Genomic DNA, 26,197 nt, shown 5'->3' on the forward strand with positions numbered 1-26,197 from the left:
GGATCAAGCAGTTATTACCCTACATTGAAAGATTATATCCTTGAATATTCTGTTTTTGCAAGTATGCATCTAGTAGCTGTTTGAACATCTGTATGTTGATAAAACCACTTCTTCAGGCAGATAATTCCACATCCTGATTGTTCTTACAGTAAAAAAAACCTTTCCTTTGCCTTAGACGAAATCTTATTTCTTCTAGTCTAAACGCATGGCCTCGTGTCCTATGTAAAGTCCGGTTTGAGAATAGATTTCCACACAATGGTTTGTATTGGCCCCGAATATATTTGTATAATGTTATCATATCCCCTCTCGGGCGACGTTTTTCGAAACTAAATAGGTTTTCATGTGTTTTTTTAATAAATTCATTTTCCTTTGGTTTTTTTATTTGAAATTTGGGAGCTAAGTGATCAGAGATTTCTTGTATTTTCTTGTTTTCTACTTTTACGCATACATTATTTTTTGTATCATTGTTGCATGTCACGTACATGACAGGTTAATTTTAAAAGAATCAATTCATATATTTATATTTACGCCTCTACAGTAAAGGTTTGGTGCAGTCTAAAGATGCTGAGACTATGGGAAGGGGGGCAGTCCGTGATGTGAATTGCGTCACTGGTGCCTCCCAAAGGGGTGAAACCACCTAGGAAGGGGGCGAGTCCACCAGAAGAATTGGCGTAAATGCCTGGAGAATTCTATGCAATCTCATTGTGTCTGTTGGGCATGCAGGAAGTCACCAACACCGAGAATAACTATATAACAAATTGCTGTGATCCCAGTCTGTCTGGGTTTATGCAAAGTATTTATTTGCTTGTTTTTTGAAAAAAACTACATAAACACTGAACATTCAGAATCACAGCTAATTATTTATGACAAAAGTTGTAAAACGCACAAAATTTGTTCTGGTGCCTGGAGTGTCCCTTTAAGTCTTTGTAGCTATTTTTTTTCCTGATGTAGAGAACACAAAATTGGAGGTTTAGATTAGAGCTTAACATAACAGTGGTAGGTAGATTAAAATCTATTGTTAAAAATAGCTTTAAAAACAGCAGAAACGTGCCTTAAAAATTGAGCAGGAGACCGCTTTTCCTTTCGACTTATCAATGTTTGAAACAATGTTAACAATGTTTCTTTCTTTTTTTAATTTTTATTCCTTATCTCTCCATTTGTTTTCTTCTACTAAATTTATCCTTACCCTACCTCAGGGGTAGGCAACCTTTGGCACTACCTGTTTGCCCCTACCTGTTCCCTGTGCCTCAATTTACAGAAGCAAAATATGATAACAGAACATTTTGTTTTATTTTATTGCAAATACTGTCTTTCGATTACAGATTCTTTTCTTTCACTTGAATATGTGCTCAAATTAATTATCATCACCATTTAGCCATGTGCTGACTGCTTTTTAATTCTACATATCTAATCTGCACTATGGTCTATGTTGGTGCCATATAGACACACAATAACATAATATTGATCTCTTGCAACCTTTAAAAACACAATCTTCTCAAACCTAGCAAATAAAGATAAAATGTAACAAATAGCTCTGTTTGAATACGTAGTAGTTAATTAGCATTACAGTCTCATTTTATTTCAGCATTTCATTCAAACGGACCCTGATGCATTTCTGTTTTATTGAATCTGTTTTGCCAAATAGCGCAGAGCCGGAGGCAAGCTTTGAAATCAGTCTCCAAACATGGCATCTGCCAAGCAGTACTTCTCCCCCCCCTCACCCTCTCGAGACTGGCAGCTGAGCCCCACGTGTACCCACTCCCCGCAGATTCAGAAGGCTTTTTAACTTATAAAGAATTCTGGATGTTGCTGAGTCTTTCTAAGAGAATTTGAAAATTCAGCACAAATTGAAAAAATGTCACTTCGGCACATGCCTTAAAATAAGAATAAATGATTAAAATGGATGCTGAGGCCCATTAAATAAATTTGATTTCTCTTATTAGATACTCGGGTTTTACTGGAGTGAAGAAGTCAAAACTTGGGGCAAGTATAACAGAAATACATATTAAATCATTTGAGATATTCATTAAACGGTGAGCTTTCGTTGACTGGAGCGATTTGGCCTTGCACACTTTAGGTTAAATTAGCCCATGTTGGATCCAATCTCCAATTTAGCTCAGTTGGAGATATTTCCCTTATTTCCCATATATGCTTGGGCATATATATGTGTATATATATATATATATAGAAGGCGTATGCCTGAAGTTGTGGGAGGGATTTTAACCCTATTTAAACCCAGCAAACCCCTTACTCACCTGTCTTCGACGATTTTGGAAATTCCCTCCCACCACACCCTCTTTTCATATCATTATACCTGGGTGGGCCCTCTTTTTGCAGGCCTAACCTCACGTCGGTTTCGGCACACCTCAACCGACTCTTTTATATTAAAACTACACACAGGTTAATGTGCGCCCCTTCCATAATCCCGTACACAAATATTATATATGTTACAGGCAGGTAATGACTCATTCTGGGCTTTTTTAAGACAACCATCTGTACTTTAAAAAAAAGAGTTCAGTATAGAGTGCAGGAGCTTAGAGGGTTATTAAAAGTGTCAACTGTAGGGAATTTAGAGTAAATTCTAACCGGATCTCACATTTTACATAAATAGCCAAATTAACAAAAATTCTCCAAAGCAGCTGTGGGTTTAGTTATTCTCTCCAGTCTGAAAGTTTAAATGTACTTTGAATTCCAGACTACTCACACTTTGATGAATAACCCTGTGTGTGTTCTCCTTGCCTGGTAACAAATTGCATTACCTATGTCTGTCTGCGTGCTCGTTTCTAAGCCCGGTATGATGGCCGCAGAGTTTTAATGCAGCATGCAGGAGACTCCTGTACTCAGCAGACTCCAAGCTGTGGTTAATTTGAAAGCCCAAAGTCACCGTTTAAAGGGACATTCTTAGCACCAGAAACAATACGCAAGGGTAGGCAACCTTTGGCACTTCAGATGTTGAGGAAGACATCTCCCATGATGCTTTGCCAACATTATAACTGTTAGAGCATTATGGGAGATGTGGTTCACAACACCTGAAGTTTCGAAGGTTGCCTAGTACTTTTGCACTACAGCTTAACGTAGTGGTTATGGTGTGAAATTGCTGTCCTAGCAGGCTGAACATTGCAAACACTGGATATTCTGAGAAAAGGCAGGGTTGACATTGCTTCCCAAGGACACTTCTAGTGGCTGTCACTGGGACAATCAATCACTCAGACAGCCTCTAGAGGCCCTTCCTGGTGTGAACCTGCAATCTTTACAGAGCCAACGTTTGGTGTTTCACACTCCATATGAGTTTACACTCCATATGGGTATGCATTAATTTACTGCATCTCTGTGAGGAGATGCTGGTTGGCACAGCATGGCAAATGCTGTGCATGTGCAGTAGCCCCCCCCCCCCCCCCCCCAACGCACTCATAGTTACATAGTTACATAGTGAGATAGCTGAAAAGAGACTTGCGTCCATCAAGTTCAGCCTTCCTCACATATGTTTTTTGCTGTTGATCCAAAAGAAGGCAAAAAACCCAGTCTGAAGCGCTTCCAATTTTGCAACAAACTAGGGAAAAAATCCTCCTTGACCCCAAAATAGCAGTCAGATGTCTCCTTGGATCAAGCAGCTATTACCCCACTAATTAGAAATTGTATCCCTGTATGTTATGTTTTTGCAAGTATTTATCCAATTGCAATTTAAACATCTGTACAGACTCTGACAAAACCACCTCTTCAGGCAGAGAATTCCATATCCTTATTGCTCTTACTGTAAAAAAAACTTTTCTTTGCCTTAGATGAAATCTCCTTTCTTCTAGCCTAAATGTGTGACCTCGTGTCCTATGTATAGCCCTGTTTATGAATAGATTTCCAGATAATGGTTTGTACTGGCCCCGAATATATTTGTATAATGTTATCATATCCCCTCTAAGGCGCCGTTTTTCCAAACTGAAGAGATTTAAATTTTTTAACCTTTCTTCATAACTAAAATGTTCCATTCCTTTTATCAATTTTGTAGCTCGTCTCTGCACTTTTTCTAGTACAATGATATCCTTCTTTAGAACAGGTGCCCAAAATTGCACAGCATATTCAAGGTGTGGTCTTACCAGCGATTTATAAAGAGGCAAAATTATATTTTCATCTCGAGAATTTATGCCCCTATTTATACATGATAAAACCTTACTGGCCTTAGCAACGGCAGATTGACATTGCATATTGCTACCTACTTTGTTGTCTATAACAATTCCCAAATCCTTCTCGTGTGTGGTTATCCCTAGTTCACTACCATTTAGGGTGTAAATTGCTTGTGCATTCTTAACCCCGAAGTGCATAACTTTGCATTTTTCTACGTTAAATGAAAAATCGTATGTAGAAACATTGGATTGGCTGAGATTATCACTAATGATGATCTCAGTCGGGACTGGAGCAGTGACCACAGGGAGACCAGCGCGTTGAGAGAAGAAGGGTGAATACGTTTTGTTTATAAAAACTTTTCAGGGCACAGAATGATCTCCTCACCTTAGAAATACAATCCTTTTATAGACCAAGCCGACCCGTGACTATCGCTGAGCTGAAGATTTTGTTTGCTATTCAGCTAGTTTTATTCTCTATATCTCTACAGTTTGGAGATTAGTGAATAGTGAAATTTTGCTTATTAGAATCAGCATTTCTTTGCAAGAATATAGTCATTTATGATCTAATCTATAGACATATAATACACATTCATAAATTATAAGCGAATCAAATCTAAGATCAGCATTAATTAACATCAATTTAAACCACAGTCAAAGTTAAAATAAATAAATCAAATAAAATGTTCCTCATATTGGGGAATCTGAAAAATGACAAATATCCTATAATCTTTATTTTCTTATAATCAACTGTTTGGAAACGTAGCCCAAAAAGCAGTAGGGACGGGAAAATAAAAAATACGGTTTATGCTCTATAACAGAATATTTTCCCATTATCGGAGTCTGTTCACTAAACAGGAAATTGTGGAGATTTGAGTTCTGATTTTCAAACTGTTTGATCAAGTCTTAGAGTTGGATATAGTTCTCCCATTTAAATCAATGTGTCTTTTTCTTTGAACCGCTAAAACTTGATTTATTTAGTAACTGTAGAGTCGCGCAGTGTTTTCCTTTTCTCAATGCTGAACCCGTTTTCTGTTTGTGTAAAATGCCACTGTGTAAGAACGAGCAGATTTTTATTAGAAGCTTTTAGTCTGTACCTTATTTTCATGATGTTTTAAGCTTCCATAAATAAATAAACTTGTCATTCACTATGCTTATTATGGAAAGCTCACATTAAATATTGATGCGAATGCGTCATAAAATATTCAAAGATAATATGCAATTTCCCCATGGATTTTACAGGAACACACGCAATGCTAGATTGTATATAATTAGTAAAAATGGGCACTGCTTGTAATGTTTCATCATTATATGAGGGGAAAATTATTTTTGTCATTAATCTTAATTTTAACATTTTCTAAATTGCTTTTGAATACCGAAAACTCAAATTAAATGCTGAAATCCACTCCCTTTATCCTGCAATTGAGGCCTCCATCTTGGCTCCCTGTAAGTCCATGTTATAAGCTCTGTCCTTTGCACCTGGAAGTCAGCATAGAGAAAACATGCACAGTATTATTCACTAAAGTCCAATGGGCCCTATACCGAATGGAGCAAAGGCATTCGCTGCTGTACTGAGCCATTTGGATATCAAAATCCAAACATTGTTGTTGGAATTCATTCATGCCTCAATTCTGTAAATCAGGCCCCGAATGGACATGAATTTGGTCTGGATTTTAGCTGGACAGAATGTTTACAATTTTTTTTTTAAATAAATAAAAATCCGTAGGGCATGTCTGCTAAATATATATCAGTGCTGCCAGCAGTCAAATACTTGATGAAAGCAAGTGAATGATATTTCGTGATATTTCGGTTTATCTTCAGCTGCCATTCGGTCGATGATAAATGTTTGATTCGCTTGCTGTAAATTGGTAAAGATGCGGATATTACTTATTTTCCAATCGCTTCAAAACGAATGTTACAGAATCGGTCGGACCTTCCGAATTTTGATCGCATTTGGCTTCAGTAAATATGCCAATTACCAATGTGGTCGGAATTCGGTCATTTCCACTGGATTTTGTCCATTCGGGCAAAATTTTGTGTTTAGTGAATAACTGACAGAGAAGATGAGACGTGAAATGTATATAAGTTGTCGCATTCACTTTCACATTTGCCTCAGTTTTGCGCGGGTGCACCATTTGCCCGTGTATAAAACCGTCCCTCCATCCTTCATACAGTAGTTTCTATGTTCTACTTATTTTTGCAATGAGATGAAATAATCAGTCTTTTTGACACTTTTTATTCCGTTTTAGTGTTTTTTGCTCCTTATTTTTCTCCTGACCATTGTCCTATTGAATACAATCACAAAATAAAACTAAATATGACTTTAAAGGACGTAATTAGAAGGATATAAAAACATTAATTAAAAAAGGAAGACCATGAGAACTCCTTAAGAGTTTCTGGAAAAAAAAATTGGTGGAAATAAACAACTCATTCTTGCACATCTTTTTTATATACTGGCTGAACTGAAAAAAAAAAAAAAAAAAAATTAAATAGTAAAATAAACAAAACAGATGCTGTTGGGAATGTTTTAGCACACATTGCTAGATAACTAGCCTAAACCTCAGAGTGACACATTATATGCATAATCCTTAATGTTACAATGTTACCATCTCCCCTGTTCATTTACATCGTGTGCCTTGGCTGTGCCACTTCTAAACTGAATTGTGATTATTATTTTTGCCAGAATCACAGGAATATTTAACACAAGTTATAGGTGATTTTCAATGTTTTACACAGTGATGTAATTTCCAGAGAAATAAACATTTGTGTATACAATGTTGCTTAGGGATACCTAATAATAAAACAATAAACACATGTTTTTACAGAAATATTGGAAGATAGTTTTTCTTTTTTTGTTCAGTAAATACAGATGCCTGGCTAAAACCAGGCACCAGTACTATATAAGACACTGTAAGCTGCTATTGAGGTCAGCACAGACGCCCCTGCAGTGTGCTTAATGTCTTATTTTCTCACCTGGCCTGTCAGCTACAATTGAGAATTTTACTTTTTAGACTCATAGGCTCCTGTATAGAGCAGTGGATAATTCACACTTTATGGACGGATATTGCCTGGTTTCAAATTACTGCCGGGGATTATATTTATGAATGAAATATTTGAAATATTGCCTTGTCCACATTCCTAAAAATATGGATTTATTTAGTCTGATATTGACTTGTCTCCAACAGGGCAGCAAAACAGAGAAGAAAAGGTGACCGCATTGTGATTGAATGTCAGGAGCAGGCTTATTGGCTCGTCAGCAAACCATCAGTGAGTTGGTTTAATATAATACATTAGCAACAAACTGTATGTCCCCGGATTGTCCATATATATGAAGGGACTGAGTATAATCACAGTCTGTATCTGTGGCCCAGTGTTCCGAATTCTAACCAGTTATTGCTTCCAATTCACAGTGGCTACAGTTTTATATTTTACTACTTCTATAACTTTTTTGGTTTTTTTCTGCTGTTACGGACACTATGGATCATCAAACTGTGTATAACCAATGAGAAAGTAATGATGTGGGTCTGTGTTTGTTATTAAAATACAGATATGCGTTGGGTGGGGCTTGAGGTTCATGGTGGACAGACCCATCTTGAGAGAACTCAATTAGCTCTCAAATTAACTGAGTTTATCGACTACTAGCACTCTAATCCGCTGACCAAAGTAGAAAAGGGATATAGTGAGGCCTAGTGAAAACGTTGGGCATGTAGGTCTGGACTCACACACAATCATTCAGCTTCCCTGTTCCTATCCCCTTCTAGGCCGGTGGGGGTCATCCCGGTCCACATCTTGGAGGTCCTATTGTCAACTCTATCTGCCGGACTGAGGTTGGATTTCTCGGAAGCCTATGGGCCATTGTAATGTTAGGTCCCATGTGCTTTCTAGACCGCATCTGATACCCTCACTAAATTGCACACCGTCTTCGCCGACCTCTGATGATGGCTGCACGATCATATGATCATCCCTCAGAGAGAATAGCTTGGCGGCTTTCCCAACAGTTATCGTGTGCAGAGTTGGAGGGGCTGCACCCCTCAAGCTGGCCTGGCAATGATGGTGAAGCTATGCATCTCCCCAGACAGAAGAGGCTTCAGAAGAGGCTACATCCAGCCAAGTTAAAGCTAGGGTCCTGGGGGACATTGTATAGGACTGATCCCAGTGGTCCCATCCCCTCTTAGCCCCTCCATGAACTTAAATAAAAAAAACTAAGCTATAATTTACCTAAAATCCATCGCTGCGTTCCACTCCCCATCTGACGTCACAGCAGCCATCGCAAGGTCCAATCAAATGCTTCTCATAGCATTTTCTATGTATTTGATTGGACCATTTAACTGGATCAGAACACGTGCACGTTCTAAGCCAGTAAAGGGAGAGAGATTGGGGATGGACTTAGGGAATATAAACCAAAAACACATGGAGGGCATAGGGAGGTGGGGAGGGCTTCAATAAAGGATGGAGGGGAGATCCTTGCAGAGAACCTCCTGACAGTCTTAGATTTTGCTCAGAAATGATGTTAGGCATGTTGGGTACCGGGTGCGGCTAACCCATAGAAAAAAAGTTCAAATGTCTCTGAATTTGCAATGTTTTAAACTGAAGCCTTGCACTTACAGACTCCTACCACCATAACCACGTCTAGAACCAGAAGTAGTCATGGTGGTTAGAGTTACCCATTAAGCTAAAACAAATGAACTGGGAAAATCTTCATGACAGCTATGTTTTAAATTTGGCTATTTTATTATATAAAGTTGAAATTCACTGTTTTTCACTCACAGAATTTTTCACTAAAGTGAGAACTCATAGAATTTAAAATTTAAGGCCAAAATAGCAGAGCTGAAAGCAGTCTCCAATTCAGCTATTTTTCCATTTCAACTATTTTGGCCTTAAATTGCAAATTTGACTTTAAATTCTCACTTCAGTGAAAAAACGTGTAAACTCCCAATAGTACTAAAGTACAAAAAAAAATATTTTACTACAATCTAGTTTATAGTGAATAATTGTGCTTTTTTTTTTTTTACGACAATTCACAGCAGGAAATAAACTTGCGTGACTTCCAATTTCCAATAAATCAAAAACCGTCGATTACGAAGCAAGAGATTACACAATCTCTAAAAGTATTTATAATCACCCATAGAATATTGAAACATATTAAAACGCTATGGTCCTCACACATTTTAATTTTCTGTTATACTCCCAGGAAGAGGATTCTGTGTTGCCAGGGAAACACTTGCAAAAAATGATGTTTTCATAACACAAAACAATGCATCTGTAGGGGCACATATTTAAATGTATATTACTGTATTTCTGGTGCAAGATCTTAAATTGATTTAGTTCTGCCAATTAAAATGAATATAGATCACCGAGGCTCACTTGGCAGGTTTGCCTTAAGAAATAATATTTGATTAAAAAGTCTGTCTGAAATCTATTAAATCACTGATAACCTTACTGTCTCTGTTATATAATATGTTACTCACCCCTTCGGCACACGTGGGTTTCCACATTATTATTGTATTTAGGTGTGAGAAGAGTAGAATATATACTGCTTTGGAAATCCACTAATTATCTAGTTATCGGCTTATAAAGCCAGCTGTGCTTGTATTGAGAAACACTTTATCAATTGGTGTAGGAACCCACAAAATCTGCAGAACAGCCTTTACTAAGAAGATAGGGTTCCCCCTTAGTGAGGATACGTCTTACTGCATTATTTTGTACAAAAAAAATATATCCACTGTCACTGGGGAAGTTCTGAGTAAAATTCTGAGATTATATTTTCTATATTTCTCATAACATCTGTTATGCCCTCAAAACACATTTTGCCCCTAATCAAACTCAAGTTCCTCTACCCTTCTCACCCACTGAGTAAAATTATTTAATTCTTTGGTGCCCTCATTCCCTTTAAGGACCTCTCTGTTGCCCTGTCCTATTCAAGCCTCCTGTGTTCAGTGGAACGATTCATGCGGTGGCTGGATGAAGCCTTCACACGGTTCTGGGCAGCACTTGAAACCCGCATGGAGGAAGCCGCGAGACAACCTCCAGAGAGAGATGGGAGGGGTGAGCACCGGTGAGAGAGTGAGCCTCCTTCGGGTACAGCCTCTCAAGCTACTCACGCCACCAGCGATGTAAGCCCACCAGGGCCGAAAGCCACAAGTCCCCATGCATCGACCGCACAGACAGAGGGCAACCCGCCGCTGGCGGCACGGGAACAACACTGCCTCCTGTTCCCCCAGATGGGAGAAGGTCAAGGACTTTCTAAGCTTCCGCGGCAAGAAGATGCAGGCTTCAACAAGGACCTGGTGCTGGAGGGATGCCCCCCGCACTCCCACCACTCTGATACCCCCACTGATAGCCTAGCAAGACTCGTGCAGAGCCTGAGAATGGGAATAGCATAGTTCCGCTGCTCCACACTGGACACGATTGGACACTGGTCATGCGGTTCACAAATTATCAAAATATGTGCAAGTTCTATACACGCCATAATAGTGTTATAATAAAATGTTTGTGACAACCACGCTTGTGAAAGCTGTTGTGGCTATACAAGCAGTGCTGTAATCCTCTGCGCAACAAAAAAATAATAAAAAAATAAAGTAAAATAAAAATATCCCCCTCAACATTTTTTATTGCGTGTTTCTCCATTGTCATTTTGTGCACCTCTTTCTGTTATTCATCCCTATCCATTCTGCTCTCTCTTGTATCTATTTTATGCAACTTCTCGTTTCTCTTGTCATTTCTGAAGTTTCTGTGTATTGACAATCCGCCATGTCAATTTCTGTGATTTCCCTCTATATTGACAATCCACTTTGTCCTTTTTCTGTGGTTTCTCCGTCTATTGACGATCCACCCTGTCCATTTCTGTGGTTTCTCCGTCTATTGACGATCCACCCTGTTCATTTCTGTGGTTTCTCCGTCTATTGACGATCCACCTTGTCCATTTCTGTGGTTTCTCTGTCTGTTGATGATCCACCCTGTCCATTTCTGTGGTTTCTCCGTCTATTGACGATCCACCTTGTCCATTTCTGTGGTTTCTCTGTCTGTTGACGATCCACCCTGTTCATTTCTGTGATTTTTCTGTCTATTGACGATCCACCCTGTCCATTTCTCTGATTTCCCTCTATATTGACGATGCACTTTTGTCCTTTTTTGGGGGTTTCTTTGTCTATTGACGATCCACTATGTCCATTTCTGTCATGTCTCTGGCTATTGATGATCCACCTTGTCCATTTCTGTCATGTCTCTGGCTATTGACAATCCATGTTACCTATATCTGTCCTATTTGCCCTTGTCAATTTGTCTATATGTGTTGTCCCTTTCTGTCAGTTCTTTGTCTATGTGTATATATATTGTATTGCCTTTTGACTGATTTCTGCCCTTACAGTTCTTTAAGTGTCTATCTATCTAGCTGTCTATCGATCCCTTTTCCACATTCCGGTCATTTTTCTCTCTATTGGCAAACCTCCTTGGCCATTTCTTTATTTTCCTGTTGAGGACTTTCCTTGTAAATTTCTATTCTGTCCTTCTATCCTTTTATGTGTTTTAATGTTTCGTCTCTTTCTCATTAACTACTATTTTAGTTTTTTGTTTCTTTTTTGTTGTGTTTTCTTTTTCTTCTTCCACATTAGTTTTGGGCTACATGCAGAGTCTTTTTTATTTTGGTCCCATTCCTCTAGTTTTCCCATTAATGTATCTCCTTTGTATCCCTCTTAAATCTTTCTTGAGTTCATATCTTGGAAGCAGGAAGCTGTGTTGACAGCAGACTTTAAACCTGTACTGATATCAGTATATCATGTCATGGCATCTTGTCTTGAGTTGTGCAGTGCGTGCTTTTGTCCTGACCTCTGAAAGTGGGAACTAGACATGGTGTGATAGCCGTGGTCCCAGCCACCAAAATATTGTCGCTACCCAATAGTTTCTGCTTTACCCTATGGTGGTGTCCATGCATCTCAGGAAAACTCCTGAAACAAACCTCTAAAACGAGGCCTTTTGAAGTATAAGTAAACTTATCTTCCCAAGTACACAACACTTGTAGAAACTGGCTCAAATAAATTCTCGAAGAAAATAAAGCATATTTGCATAAAGAACAAAAACATTTGAATATTCAAACTGGCAGCTCCCATTATCTGGTCCAATCAGCAGATGTAAGATGATTTTATAATAAAAATGTTGTACATCAATAGTGTTCACTGAGATTATTATACTCTGAACATCTAAAACAGGAATGATGAATGCTCCTCTTTAATAGAATCGTTACAACATTTTTTGATTCCTCTTTTTTTTTTAATGACTGTATCCTTTTCAAGTTTTGGTTAGAAAGTCTCTGAGTCACTATTGCATCATGCACGTGGCCCTCCTCGGGGAGCTCTCAGATACATTTTATCCCACGCTTGACTTTCATCTCGGCCTGGCTTTAGCAGCTGTGGGATTTGTATTATAGATCTGGGAAAGGGAAACCATCGTAGCATTTTTGAACTCAGTCACAGCTTTTAGATGACTTTATATATTCTCGTTCACGTCTTATCGTTCAAGTTATCTTGCACCATCAAAAGTTTGTGCAATTTATCGAAACCGTTCACACACTACTGCAAGAAATGTATAATTGGAAGGATTTGATTTTGGTTTTGTGGGTCTTAAAACAAATTCTTAAAACAAGCTTTATTTATATTCTTGGGGAAAAAAATAGTTCACATTTCGGGGAAAACTCCCAAGAATAATTGAATTTAACAGTCAAATTAATGATAAAGAATTTGTAATAAGTAGCACGGTGTGACAAGATATTGCTGTACACCAGAATTAAATGTGTTTTTAATGAGGGATAGACAGCCTTTGAAGCTGCCAGATGATTAATGTTTTTTTTATTAAGCTATGAGTTACTATGGTTTGACAACCAACTTGCAATATGTAGCCCAAAATAGCTGATTTAGAAAAATGTGCAGATTTTAGCTTTTTTTTCCCCACACATGACCATTTTAGTGTTTTCATTTCAACACTGATAACGGTTTAGGGAACACATCACCAAATGGTCTAGTATAGTTTTTTTTTTGGAGGAGAGAATGCAATCTATTTTTGTATCTATACATTAATTGGGCATTGCCTAGGCAACACGAATACGGAGCTACCCAGACATCTCTTAGTCGATTTAAGAAGTTCTATTTGGGCCATTTTGGGTTTAAAATTTGAACAGATTTTTGATTGTTTTGCACAAGAGGCTCATTGCATGTTTTTCTTTTTTGCACACCTAAATCTGTTTGGCAAATCTCACAACCCTGCCAGCTCTGATTTGTGGTGTTTACATCGTTTTAGGCTATAGCATCGTAACTAGACTTAATAGTTGCAAAGTTTACCACATTTATATAAATATGACCTGTACGGCTGCACAATGTCTTAGTTCAAGAACATATTACAAGCCATGATGGTTGCCTCCCATTACTCCTCAAGAGGGCATGAGGGTCTTTGGCACCTGACAGAAAAGAAAAGCTCTGATTTGTTAAACCTTTTAAAAAATTAATATTTGATTGAGCATGCTACTTAAAAAAACAATAAACTAAATCCGATGTGTTTTATTTATTTACTTTCTCTCTTTGCAGCCAGGTTGTTTAAATGTGATGGAACGTGGGCCAGAGCGTGGGAATTGCTATACGGGTCAGATTCCTCTTGTAAGTCACTTTTTATCTCTGGTTAATAAGCCTTGATATTGTGATTGTTGAGTAAGGTTTCTAAAACAGTGGGCAACACTAGGACGTATATGCAGATAAGACTTAAAGGAACACTCCAGACCTAGGGCCGGACCTCCCATTAGGCAGAGTAGGCACCTACCTACAGGCACCTGACTACTGGGGGGGGCATCTATTTTCAGCACTTAAAATGTTCTTTTTGAGTTTAAGTAGGCTGGCAGGGAGAGTGAAGTACCAGGAGCCTTGGTCAGTGTTCTCTGTAGTCCAATTAGCCCTTATAGCAGAGCTGCAGAAACAATTACAGAGGGAGTAAAACTCAATGCTGTCCCAGCCTCCAGTGTCTGTTTGTGAGGCTGGACAGGAAGTGGAAGGGATCACTTCCCATCTGCCCACTAGCAGCCTCTAACACAGGAAATTAATTGCAGGAGGAGCATGATGCACACTGTATATATATACATGATGCACACTGTATAACATAAGGCAGCACTGAGTGATGCAAACGGCATAATCTGCAGGAGGGGGGAATACTTTGAAAATAATCCTTAAAATTGTAGCATTCAAAGTCTAAAACTACAAATAAATCCTTTGCCTTAAATTTATGTTTAAATCCTCTTTAAAAACGAAACACCTCATGTACCCCAATACTCGATTTAACCCAATTATAAACTCAATAATCCTCAACAGCTCTTATATCACAAATACTAACCTCAGTCAAGCTGTTAATCGTATTAACAATGAACACCCTATGTAATGTAGCTTCAATTTAAGATGTTTAAGATAAATGATCTTGAAATTGGCATTGAAAGTCATGTTTCAGTGTTTGCAGATGACATAAAACTCTGTAAAGTAATACAATGTGAGCAAGATATGACTTTGCTGCAGAGGGATTTAGACTGGGGGACTCAAATGGCAGATGGAATTTAATGTAGAAAAATGCAAACTTAAATCCTAAATGGCAGTGGAATATGGATAATAAACCACACGAGAAGGATTTGGGAATTGTTATAGACAACAAACTAGGCAACAATGTGCAATGTCAATCAGCAGTTGCTATGGCCAGTAAGGTTACATAGTTTCATAGGCTGAAAAGAGACATGTGTCCATGAAATTCAGCCTTCCTCACATTTGTTTATTGCTGTTGATCCAAAAGAAGGCAAATAAAAAAGTTTGAAGCACTTCTAATTTTGCATAAGTACCGTATTAGTCGAGTTTTTCGGCACATTTTTTGTGCTGAAAAACCCCAACTCGACTTATACTCAAGTCAATGTCTGTATTATGGCAATTTACATTGCCATAATACAGACAAGGGGCTGTGTAGGAGGGGGCTGGCAGAGAGCGTTTACTTACCCCTCCTGCAGCTCCTGTCAGCTCCCTTCTCCTCCGTGCAGGTCCGGTCAGCTCCCCTGTCAGCTCCCAGTGTAAGTCTCGCGAGAGCTGCGGGGTCATAGCGAGGCTGCGAGACTTCCACTGGGAGCTGACAGGGGAGCTGACCGGACCGGCGCGGAGGAGAAGGGAGCTGACAGGAGCTGCAGGAGAGGTAAGTAAACGCTCTCTGCCAGTCCCCCTCCACTGAACTGCCAATGCCACTGGACCACCAGGGAGTGAGAGCCCCCCTCCCTGCCATGTATCAAGCAGGGAGGGGGGACGAAAATAAATATAAATAATAATAAAATAAAATAATAATATTTAAAAAATAATAATATAACAAAAAAAATTATTAAAATAATAATAATAAAAAAATAACAATAAAAATGCCCACCCCCCACCAAGGCTCTGCAACTCATACACAAACACACCCTGAATCACACACACTCACACTGCATTTATATACACACACTGCACTCATACACACACAGCACTCATATACACACACTGCACTCATACACACACACTGCACTCATACACACACTGCACTCATATACACACACTGCACTCATATACACACACTGCATTCATACACACACTGCACTCATACACACACTGCACTCATACACACACTGCACTCATACACACACTGCACTCATATACACACACTGCATTCATATACACACACACTGCACTCATACACACACACTGCACTCATTATAAACACACACTGCACTCATACACACACTGCACTCATACACACACACTGCACTCATACACACACACTGCATTCATATACACACACTGCATTCATATACACACACACTGCACTCATACACACACACTGCATTCATTATAAACACACACTGCACTCATACACACACTGCACTCATACACACACACTGCATTCATTATAAACACACACTGCATTCATTATAAACACCCACTGCACTCATACACACACTGCACTCATACACACACTGCACTCATACACACACTGTACTCATACACACACACTGCATTCATATACACACACACTGCACTCATACACACACACTGCATTCATTATAAACACACACTGCACTCATATACACACACTGCATTCATTATATACACACACTGCATTCATTATATACACACTGTAAATAAATATTCAATAAATATAATTTTTAGGATCTAATTTTATTTAGAAATTTACCAGTAGCTGCTGCATTTCCCACCCTAGTCTTATACTCGAGTCAATACGTTTTCCCAGTTTTTTGGGGTAAAATTAGGGGCCTCGGCTTATATTCGGGTAGGCTTATACTCGAGTATATACGGTAACTCAAAACCCCCCCCAAAAAAACAGAGCCTAAATAAAGATATGAGACACAATAGTGGTAGGAAAAAATGGGGGATAACCCCTAAATTGTTAACTTGTATGAATAAAAAAGAAAAAAAAAAGAACTACCATTAAGTGTCTCAACATCATGATAGATATTGTCACAGTGGAAATTAACGTTAAAAAGTAACTTTTAATAGATATAGTAAAATGAAAATAGTAAAAGATAAAAAGAAAAAGCACAAGGCTAAATTTCTGTCCTATAATCTGGCTAAGGCACTGCACCCTCCAATAGGAAAAATAGCAAGAAAAGTATCGGCAAGAAGAAATTAGATACTTAGTTATATAAAAATATAACATTTGCTATAAACAATGTGGCTGAAATGATAGAGTGGAGTGTACAGTGCTACTATCCTCGTCTAGACTCTTCCTGCAGGAAAGAGTCTGCTGCAGGATATGGAAGAAATGCCTCTTGTGCTCAAGTAGTTAAACAGCACATCAATGTGGTTGCAAAACTGCTGCACTGTGGTGAAGAGGCAGAGAATGCCTGTGAACTAGGAGGTATAAGGGGCAGTGGACCGTTTGCAGCAAACTAGGAAAATAATTCCCTATCGACCCCCAGAATGTCAGTCAGATATCTCCTTGGATCAAGAAGCTATTACCCTAAAAGGTTTTGTCATGCATTAAGTCTCAGGAAGAAATATAATTTTGCCTCTTTATTAATCACTGGTAAGACCACACCTTAAATATGCTGTGATTTTTTTTTTTGGCACCTGATCTAAAGAAGGATATTATGGCACTAGAAAGAGTGCAGAGGCGGGCTACGACATTTATAAAAGGAATGGAACATTTTAGTTATGGAGAAAGGTTAACAAATTTAAATCTCTTTAGTTTAGAAAAATGGCATCTCGAGAGGGGATATGATAACATTATACAAACATATTCGGGGCCAGTACAAACCATTATCTGCAAATCTATTCATAAACAGGACTATACATAGGACACGAGGTCACGCATTTAGACTGAAAGAAAGGAGATTTAGTCTAAGGCAAAGGAAAGGGTATTTTACAGTAAGAGCAATAAGGATATGGAATTCTCTGCCTGAAGAGGTGGTTTTATCAGAGTCCATACTGATGTTTAAACAGCAATTGGATAAATACTTGCAAAAACATAACATACAGGGATATAATTTCTAATTAGTGGGGTTATAGCTGCTTGATCCAAGGAGACACCTGACTGCCATTCTGGGGTCAAGGAGGATTTTTGCCCTAGTTTGTTGAAAAATTGGAAGCGCTTCAGACTGAGTTTTTTGCCTTATTTTGGATCAACAGCAAAAACATATGTGAGAAAGGCTGAACTTGCTGGACACAAGTCTCTTTTCAGCTGTGTAACTATGAAAATGGTAACCGCTCTCCAACATTAAACCCTCCTTTACGCTTTATCTAACAAACAGTGATTTGTATTTATTTATTGGTTCTGGGCAGTGTGGTGTCTTTAATAAATTGTGAATTCACTGCTGTGATGTAATATTTTCCCAAATCATATTGGTTCCCAGTCCGAAAGTATCTATAATCAGTGACCAGCAGTGCGGTGGACCTCAGGAAGCAGTATACAGCTGTATATATTTACTACAGTCACGTTCATTCAAGTATTGCCAAATCAAACAAGACCCCCTCACAGTGTTTTTTCATGGTCTGACCCCCCTGCCTTTCCCCAGATCCATGCTGTTTTATTTAGTAAAATGAGAGTTGTGGAGATCTGACCAGGGAGTTGACTGTTATGGGTCAAATATCAGAAAGATTTTCCAGCATTTCACTTGGCAATTATCCACAAATCCCAGCTTAGTGAATGACCATGAATTATTACAAAACCATCAGGGTTCCTCTCTTTGATTTAAATAGTAGCCGAGGAATACATTTGCCGGCTTCACCAAGTCTTCTAGGGTTCATATAATGCTTTCCTGTTTTTGGGCATCACATGAAAAGTATATAGCGTTCCTACGCTCCAAGAGGAAATAATAAAGGCAGTTCCCCTTTTCACGTGCTACTTATCAGGATGCCACATGTTGAATAGTTTTGTCATTGTTCTGTGCCATGGGACAGAACGTAAAAGGAAATTGTCTTGTCATTCTCATTCTTTTCAAACCTGTTTTATTTAGGGCAAGAACGCAGATTATTATAAAAGGGAGGTACGTAATTTATGTTTTTTTGATATGTAAGTCCATTGATCCATTTGTAAAATTGTAACTAGCTTTGAATAAGAGATATGTAAGAACTGGGTTACGATGCTGGTTAGATCCCAAGTTCACAGCCCCATAAAAATGCAAATTCTCCCTCGGTAAATACAGTCTACTAGTGCCACCCTTTTCTCAGACCAGGAGCTGCCTCATTCCCCTGCAGCACCATTAGCTGCCTCATTCCCCTCCTTCACCATGAGCTGCCTCATTCCAGCCCATCAACATGAGATGCCTCAAGCGCCTCCATCATCATGAGCTGCCTCATTTTTGTCTATCACTATGAGCTGCCTCATTCCCCTCCATCACCAAGAGCTGTCTCATTCCCCTCCATCACCAAGAGCTGTCTCATTCTCCTCCATCACCAAGAGCTGTCTCATTCCCCTCCATCACCATGAGCTGCCTTATTCCCCTCCATCACCATGGGCTGCCCCATTCCCCTCCATCACTAAGACCTGCTTCAGTCCCCTCCATCACTAAGACCTGCTTCAGTCCCCTCCATCACCATGGGCTTGTCAGGGTACCTGAAGTCTCTACCTCTGGGAGAGGTAGAGACTTAGACGTCTATCCATCCGGACGGTCTGTTTCCCCTGTTCCTCGCGGTCCACCCGGTCACATAAACGCCGGCCGCGAGGGAGTCACTTCCTTTTGTAGCATGACGTCCGGAAGTCGACGTCATGACGCCAACCCGGAACGACCTGTCACTCAATTGTGTGGAGACTAATCAGGACTCGTCAGAGACGTGTCTACCCTTCTGAGCCAGGGTATTTAACAGTGCTTCTCTCATTTGCTCATTGCCCTGTCGTGGTTCTAGCCTGCCTAGTCACACAGTGCTCTGGTATTTTCAGTTTTCCCTTTGGTTCCGACCCGGCTTGTTTGACTTACTCTGTTTACCTCTGTTATCCTTGACCCGGCTTGTTCCTCGCTTACCTGTCCTCTTGTTCCCTCGACCTCGGCTTGTCTCTGACCATTCTCTATATTCTCCGTACGTTAGTCCGGCCATTCTAAGGTCCGGTATACGTATCCTGTACCTGTTTGTACTCTGCGTGTTGGATCCCTGTCCCGATCCTGACATTACGACAGGGCCAATGGATCCTGCAAGTACAAACAGTCTGCTTGGCCCCTCTGATCCTAGGTTCGAAGCCATGGAACACAGAGTGGATCAAATGACCCTAGCGCTACAGGCGTTATTATCTCGTGCCAATAATCCACCAGAGGAGACACGTACTACTTCTATCTCTCCTGTAAGTTCTGGCCTAGAGGTAGCCACTGTAGGTGCCTCCTCCCGCATTACCCCACCAGTACGTTATGGTGGTTCACCTGAGAAGTGTCGTGGTTTTTTAAACCAGATTAGTATCCACTTGGAGTTGCAACCTCGTTCCTATCCTACAGATAGGGCAAAGGTTGGATTTATTATCACCTTACTCATTGAGAAAGCTCTGAGATGGGCCAACCCACTATGGGAGAACGATAACCCGTTAGTATATAATTATAATGCCTTTGTAGCTGCCTTTAGAAGAACTTTTGACCCCCCTGGTAGAAAGGTCAATGCAGCCAGATTACTGTTGCGCCTGAGACAGGAGAACCGAACACTTGTGGATTATGCACTAGAGTTCAGGTCTCTGGCGTCAGAAGTTAAGTGGAATGAGCAGGCTTATATAGATGTATTTTTGAACGGGCTATCAGACGTAATCCTTGATGAGGTTGCTACTAGAGAACTCCCTGAAAATTTGGAGGATTTAATTTCGTTCATTTCTCGTATTGATGAGCGTTTAAGAGAGAGACAAAACACTCGAGAGAGGAACCTTAGACCTTCCTTTAAATTAGCTCCCGCATTTCAAAGCCCTGATTCCACTACCTCACTGTTTCCTGAACCTATGCAGATAGGCAATACTCGCCTCTCAGAAGAAGAGAGACAGTACAGGAGAAGAGAGGGATTATGCATGTATTGTGGAGTCAGAGGTCACTTACGCCTGAATTGTCCTAATCGCTCGGGAAACGCTCGCACCTAAGTTTCTCTAGAGGACAGGCCTTGGGTGTTTCTATTTTGTCCTCTATTCATAATTATAAAGATCACAGGCTTCTGCTACCAGTTTCTTTAACTTGGGAGAAGGGAGTACTAAAGACTATGGCTTTGATAGATTCCGGAGCTGCTGAGAATTTTATCGACCAAGCCTTTGCTACTAAACACACTATCCCATCCCAGTTAAGGGATACACCCTTGGCCGTTGAGGCCATAGATGGTAGACCTTTACTTGAGCCTGTTATCTTCCGTGAGACCATACCCGTTAACTTAACTGTTGGTATCTTACACGAGGAAAAGTTATCACTTATGCTCATTTCGTCCCCTTCTGTCCCCATAGTCCTGGGGTACCCTTGGTTAAAAAGACATAACCCTATTATCGATTGGGAGTTAGGGGAGATACTCTCATGGGGTCAGGGCTGCCAGGAGAGGTGTTTACGCAGGGTTTCTCCATTGGCTGTAATAAACACACCAGGTACTTCCACTCAGTCTACAGAGAGACAGATACCGTCTCTCTACCAGGACTTAAAAGCAGTATTCGACAAGAAGAATGCTGATACCTTACCTCCACACAGGTCATTTGATTGTAAAATTAAGCTTCTACCTGGTACTATGCCTCCGAGGGGCAATGTATATCCTCTATCCACTCAAGAGAACTCAGTTCTAGAGGAATATATTCGTGAGAATCTAGAAAAAGGATTCATTAGGAGATCCTCTTCTCCCGCCGGGGCTGTTTTTTTTTTTTGTTAAAAAGAAAGATGGTGGGGGGCGGGGCCTGTCCGCCGACGGGATCAGACGTTTTGTGTCTGAGCTCCCGCTCCAGGGCCTGACGGGCGGCGCAAATTGGAGGCCACCCGGGACAAAGAACCCACACTGGGACCACACAGACCCCCAGTAACAGGGGCGAGCGTGAATACCGCCTAAACCTTGTCCGGCGCCGACAGTAACCCGCCCGGGGTCCGGAGCTGGATGGTGCTTGAGCCGGGATGAGACGGCCGCTCTCCCGGGTCTCCGGCCGGAGGTTTGCTTTCTCCCCCCCCCTCTGGACCGGGGGGGTCATCCCGGTCTATAAGGGCATCAAGCAGAGTGGCAGCCTGGGCCTCAACACCCGCCCTGGCAAGGAATCTCCAGCGGGCGATAATCCGCAAAATGGCCGCCGTGCGCCAGCCATGTGCGCGAACAGCCGAAATGAACAAGCTGACTGAAGGGGAAATCGCCAAGCACCATCAGACCACCATGTCAGCCTACCCCAGGCTTATACTGGCAGGCTATGCTGGCAAGATCAAGGTACAGGCTGTGGGCAAACAATAAGGGGAAAAGAGACACACACAAAACGGGACTCTACTGAACTGCCCTCATACAGCAGACCCTCAGGGGTCACCAGACCATACAACTGCCAACCCCGACAAAACAGGCCAGAGGGACTGAACAACAAGCCACCCACCCTGCATCCAGTTAGAAAGGGCCCACCCTGCCAGATCGGACCTACGACACCATAACCACCGCCATACGCCAACGCATAGCGCAGGACGACTAAACTGCAGCTCCAGGGCACAAGCGGCACCTACCAAGCGAACGCACAGCGGTGAGAGCCGCAGGAGAACCACCTGCTGACCAACCATGGAGCCGATGGAGCCGACGCAGACACGGTCGACTACACAAATCCTGCTCAACCTGGCAGACTAAAGTAACTAAGCTGAAACCCAGAGACAATGATCTAAGCTCATTCTTACCTGCCCTAGCATAAAATCCAACTGTGCTCAGCCAGACACACTGCCTCCAGCTTACACAGCATGATTCACGCATTATACCAAGCGAGGAACACAATCTAGAATGCCACACTAAAAAACTTAGGGCTCTGACACCCACTCTAACGAATAAAAAGCGTCACCAAACTTAACCTTGAAGTAAAGATGTATATAATGTTGAACTTGAGGCATTCCCATAACTTGCTAATACACTTTAAGCTAGACCATATATGTTTGATCACTCACTCAGTGCCTAGGGCACATAGTCAGTTACGATAACCAAAGAACTAAGCCTCAGTGAATCCCTAAATTACTGACAAATATCACTCTACTATTGCTATTCGTTTATCATACAAAAAAAAAAAAGTGCAATCCCTACTAATGCCATGTTACTGATAATCTATGTTTATCACACTATGCTTGATAATGCTGTTGTGGCGTATGAAGCTTGTCTGTACACTCTTGCATGATAAAAATAAAGAATTAAAAAAAAAAAAATAGATTCTTCCCTTACTGTGAAAACTACTTTACTATGGACTCTTCACCAAGAAATAATGAATAATTAATACAAGGCAAATGGTACCTTTAAGTTGTTTGTCGGAGCTTGTGTAATTTAAGTGTCTCTTATTTAAAAATGATGCTACAGTAAAATCGATGTATAACAAAAAAAAAAAAAAAAAAAAGAAAGATGGTACTCTGAGACCTTGTATTGATTACCGAGGTTTGAATAAGATAACCATCAGAAATGCCTATCCGGGGGGCGGAGCCAAGCCACAGAGCGGAGCGGACGCATGGCACTGCAGCTCCGAAGACTAATGCTAAAAAGTACCCTAATCGGACTGCAAAAACCGATCAAACCGGTTGAAAACTCTGGATCACAGAGTCGGAACTAGCATGGGCCGCAAAACTAAGAAGCAAAAGCCCGAACAACCGAGATTGGGGCTCGACATCGGAGCTATGTGGAGACAGGCCCACGGAGCGACAGGGCCCAAGATGGCTGCCTTCCCGACAACTTACTCCGACCTGTCGGATGACTTCTCCCAGGGGGAGGATGAACATACCTCACCAGGTCCGCCGGTAACCACTGCCAAGCATCTAGACCCAGACAACAAGCCTGTAACAACGGCGGTTCTCAAGGCGCTCCTGGCAGGTCTCCAATCCACGCTACAATCAGAAATGGCGGGCCTCCGCACGGACCTCCAGGGTATCACTGGGAGACTGGGCGCTCTGGAAACTACCTCCACAGACACAGCGGGGCACATCAGCTCCATGCAAGAAGAAATACGGAACCTGCAGAACACCACAGAGAGCTATGAACGGCGGTTCGCAGCAATGGAGGATGAACGCAGAGCGGCAAACCTAAAAGTGCGTGGAATTCCCGATGATATGCCAGCGGAAGAATTGCCACACTTTGCGCGCAGACTTCTAGCAGCACTGCTGCCGCAAAAACAAGCGAAAGCTATAAGCCTAGATGGAGTCTTTCGGGTTCCCAAACCGGCCAAAGCCCCGATAACGGCCTCCAGAGACACTATACTCCGCTTCCACCGAAGAGAAGACAGAACAGCAATTATGGCGGCAACAAAAAACAAAGCCCAGTACCCCTTTGAATCCCTGTCTCTCACCTTTTTTGCGGACTTATCTGGCAGCACCCTGGCCTGGAAGAGGTCAGTTAAGCCATTTACCTCACTGTTGCAACAACGAGGCAAGACATATAAATGGCGCCTCGACCGCTCCCTGCTGATCACACATGGCGGGAACACACACAAGGTCTCTGATCTACGAGGAGCGGAGGAATTGCTATCTACACTGGGACTACCACCAGATGCTATGCGCCCTACAGCTCACCCCGGAGCCGCCAAACCGCAGAACAGATGGGACCCGGACACTGTAAAAACTTTCGTCCCACGACGACCCAGACACGGCTTCCCTGTTGCCGATCCACCGTGAAAGCTACCAAGGGCAGAGACACTTATGTCAACTTTGTGACCGGGGCTACTGAACCAAACCAAGCCAGAGTTAATTTCGCAAGACTCCACAGTTATTTTTGCAGTTTATAAGTTTTGTTTATGTGATCGATTTTACTGTTGCAATCTACCACCTATTGAAAAGGCTGCTTGCGAACCAAACGTATACCAATGCTACAAAATAGTTATTCTAAGATTATAGCTCCACGTCTGGAGTTACGCTCATAGTCCACTTTAAACTACCCTGCTATAGCTCAATCAGTCTGTATATACTATGCTGTTCTACCCTGGTTAAGGCAACCACGGGCGGGACCACATTAAGCTTGTTTAATATAAAATCTTGTTATATTGTATGCATAGGCCCTCCTGTGACCAGCATATCCTATCGCTCAGCCAAGTCTACTATGACTACTAAGCTGGCCCACACTCTGCTTTAGATTGAGAAGCAATTACTTACTTACCTAGGTGGCATATCAGAAAGTTTAAGCATGTTTATATTTTTTGGAATGCTAAAGTGCACTGTTTTCATGCCAACGCCCCATTAGAACGTCAGTATACTCGCTGTTGACCTACACTTACTGTCAGCTTACATTATGATCTTCCATCCCCGCTATAGACGACCGGCTGACATACCTATAGTTTTACCTCTCGTTAGGCCTCAATGTTTTACCTTAACTTTATGTTGCAACCTACCGCTTATTGAAAAAGGCTTGCTACAAACCAAACATATAAATATACTACCTAGTAGTTATCCTAAGACTATAGTCCCACGTCTTGAGTTACGCACATAGCCTATTGTACACTACCCTGCTATAACTCATTCAGTAGGTACATACTATGCTTTTCAACCCTGGTTAAAGCAACTACGGGCGGGATCCAAATAAGCCTGTTCAATATAAAAGCTTGTTATATTATATGCTTAGGCCCTCCAGTGACCAGAATTACCTACCACTCAGCCATGTTCACCATAACTACTAAGCTGGTCTACACTTTGTGTTAGATCGAGAAGCACCTACTTTCTTACCTAGGTGGCATGTAGGAAAGTTTACGCCTGTCTACAATTTTTTAAAATGCTAATGTGCACTGTTTTCATGCCAATGCCTCACTAGAAGGCCAGTATTTTCACAGTTAATCTACGCTTACTGTCAGCTTACATTATGATCTTCCATCCTCGCTATAGACGACCTGCTGACATACCTTATCGTTTTACCGCTCGTTAAGCCTAGATCTCTTAACTTAATTATACGAATATCTAGAATGTACCAAACCTGCTGTTCCATGTTTAAAAAAAAAATGTGTGCTGTATCAAATGCCACTTATTGAAATGCCATGATTATGCCTGCAGTAGCTGTTGTGGCCCTGCACGCTTGCCTGTAACTTATATGCACATGCAAAAATAAAGAATTAAAAAAAAAAAAAAAGAAATGCCTATCCGATTCCTTTGATTACCGAGCTGTTTGATCGTTTAAAGGGCTCTAAAATTTTCACCAAGTTAGATCTCAGAGGGGCGTATAACTTGATGAGAATCCAGCATGGACACGAGTGGATGACAGCGTTCAATACCCGTTATGGTCACTATGAATACACGGTTATGCCATTTGGTCTTTGTAATGCTCTGGCAGTATTTCAGGATTTGATTAATGAAGTTCTTAGGGAGTTTCAACATGATTGTGTTATTGTATACCTGGATGACATACTTATACACTCTAGGGACATTGAGACCCACCACAGACAAGTCAGAAAGGTATTGCACAAACTTCTGCAACATGGCT

General features: G+C 41.0%; 1 protein-coding gene across 4 annotated transcripts in view; it reads left to right on the top strand.

Moving 5' to 3' along the window:
* The window catches only part of RGS11 (regulator of G protein signaling 11), a 110,678-nt gene that overhangs the window by 60,059 nt on the left and 24,422 nt on the right, over positions 1-26,197 (top strand). For all 4 annotated transcript variants that reach the window (XM_063430691.1, XM_063430692.1, XM_063430694.1 and 1 more), the window contains 3 exons: positions 7,298-7,379; positions 13,685-13,753; positions 18,616-18,645. In XM_063430691.1, the coding sequence (XP_063286761.1) occupies positions 7,298-7,379; positions 13,685-13,753; positions 18,616-18,645 (181 nt within the window). The remainder of the gene's footprint in view (positions 1-7,297; positions 7,380-13,684; positions 13,754-18,615; positions 18,646-26,197) is intronic.

Source organism: Pelobates fuscus, chromosome 8, assembly GCF_036172605.1.
Source record: "Pelobates fuscus isolate aPelFus1 chromosome 8, aPelFus1.pri, whole genome shotgun sequence".
Classification (NCBI taxonomy): domain Eukaryota; kingdom Metazoa; phylum Chordata; class Amphibia; order Anura; family Pelobatidae; genus Pelobates; species Pelobates fuscus.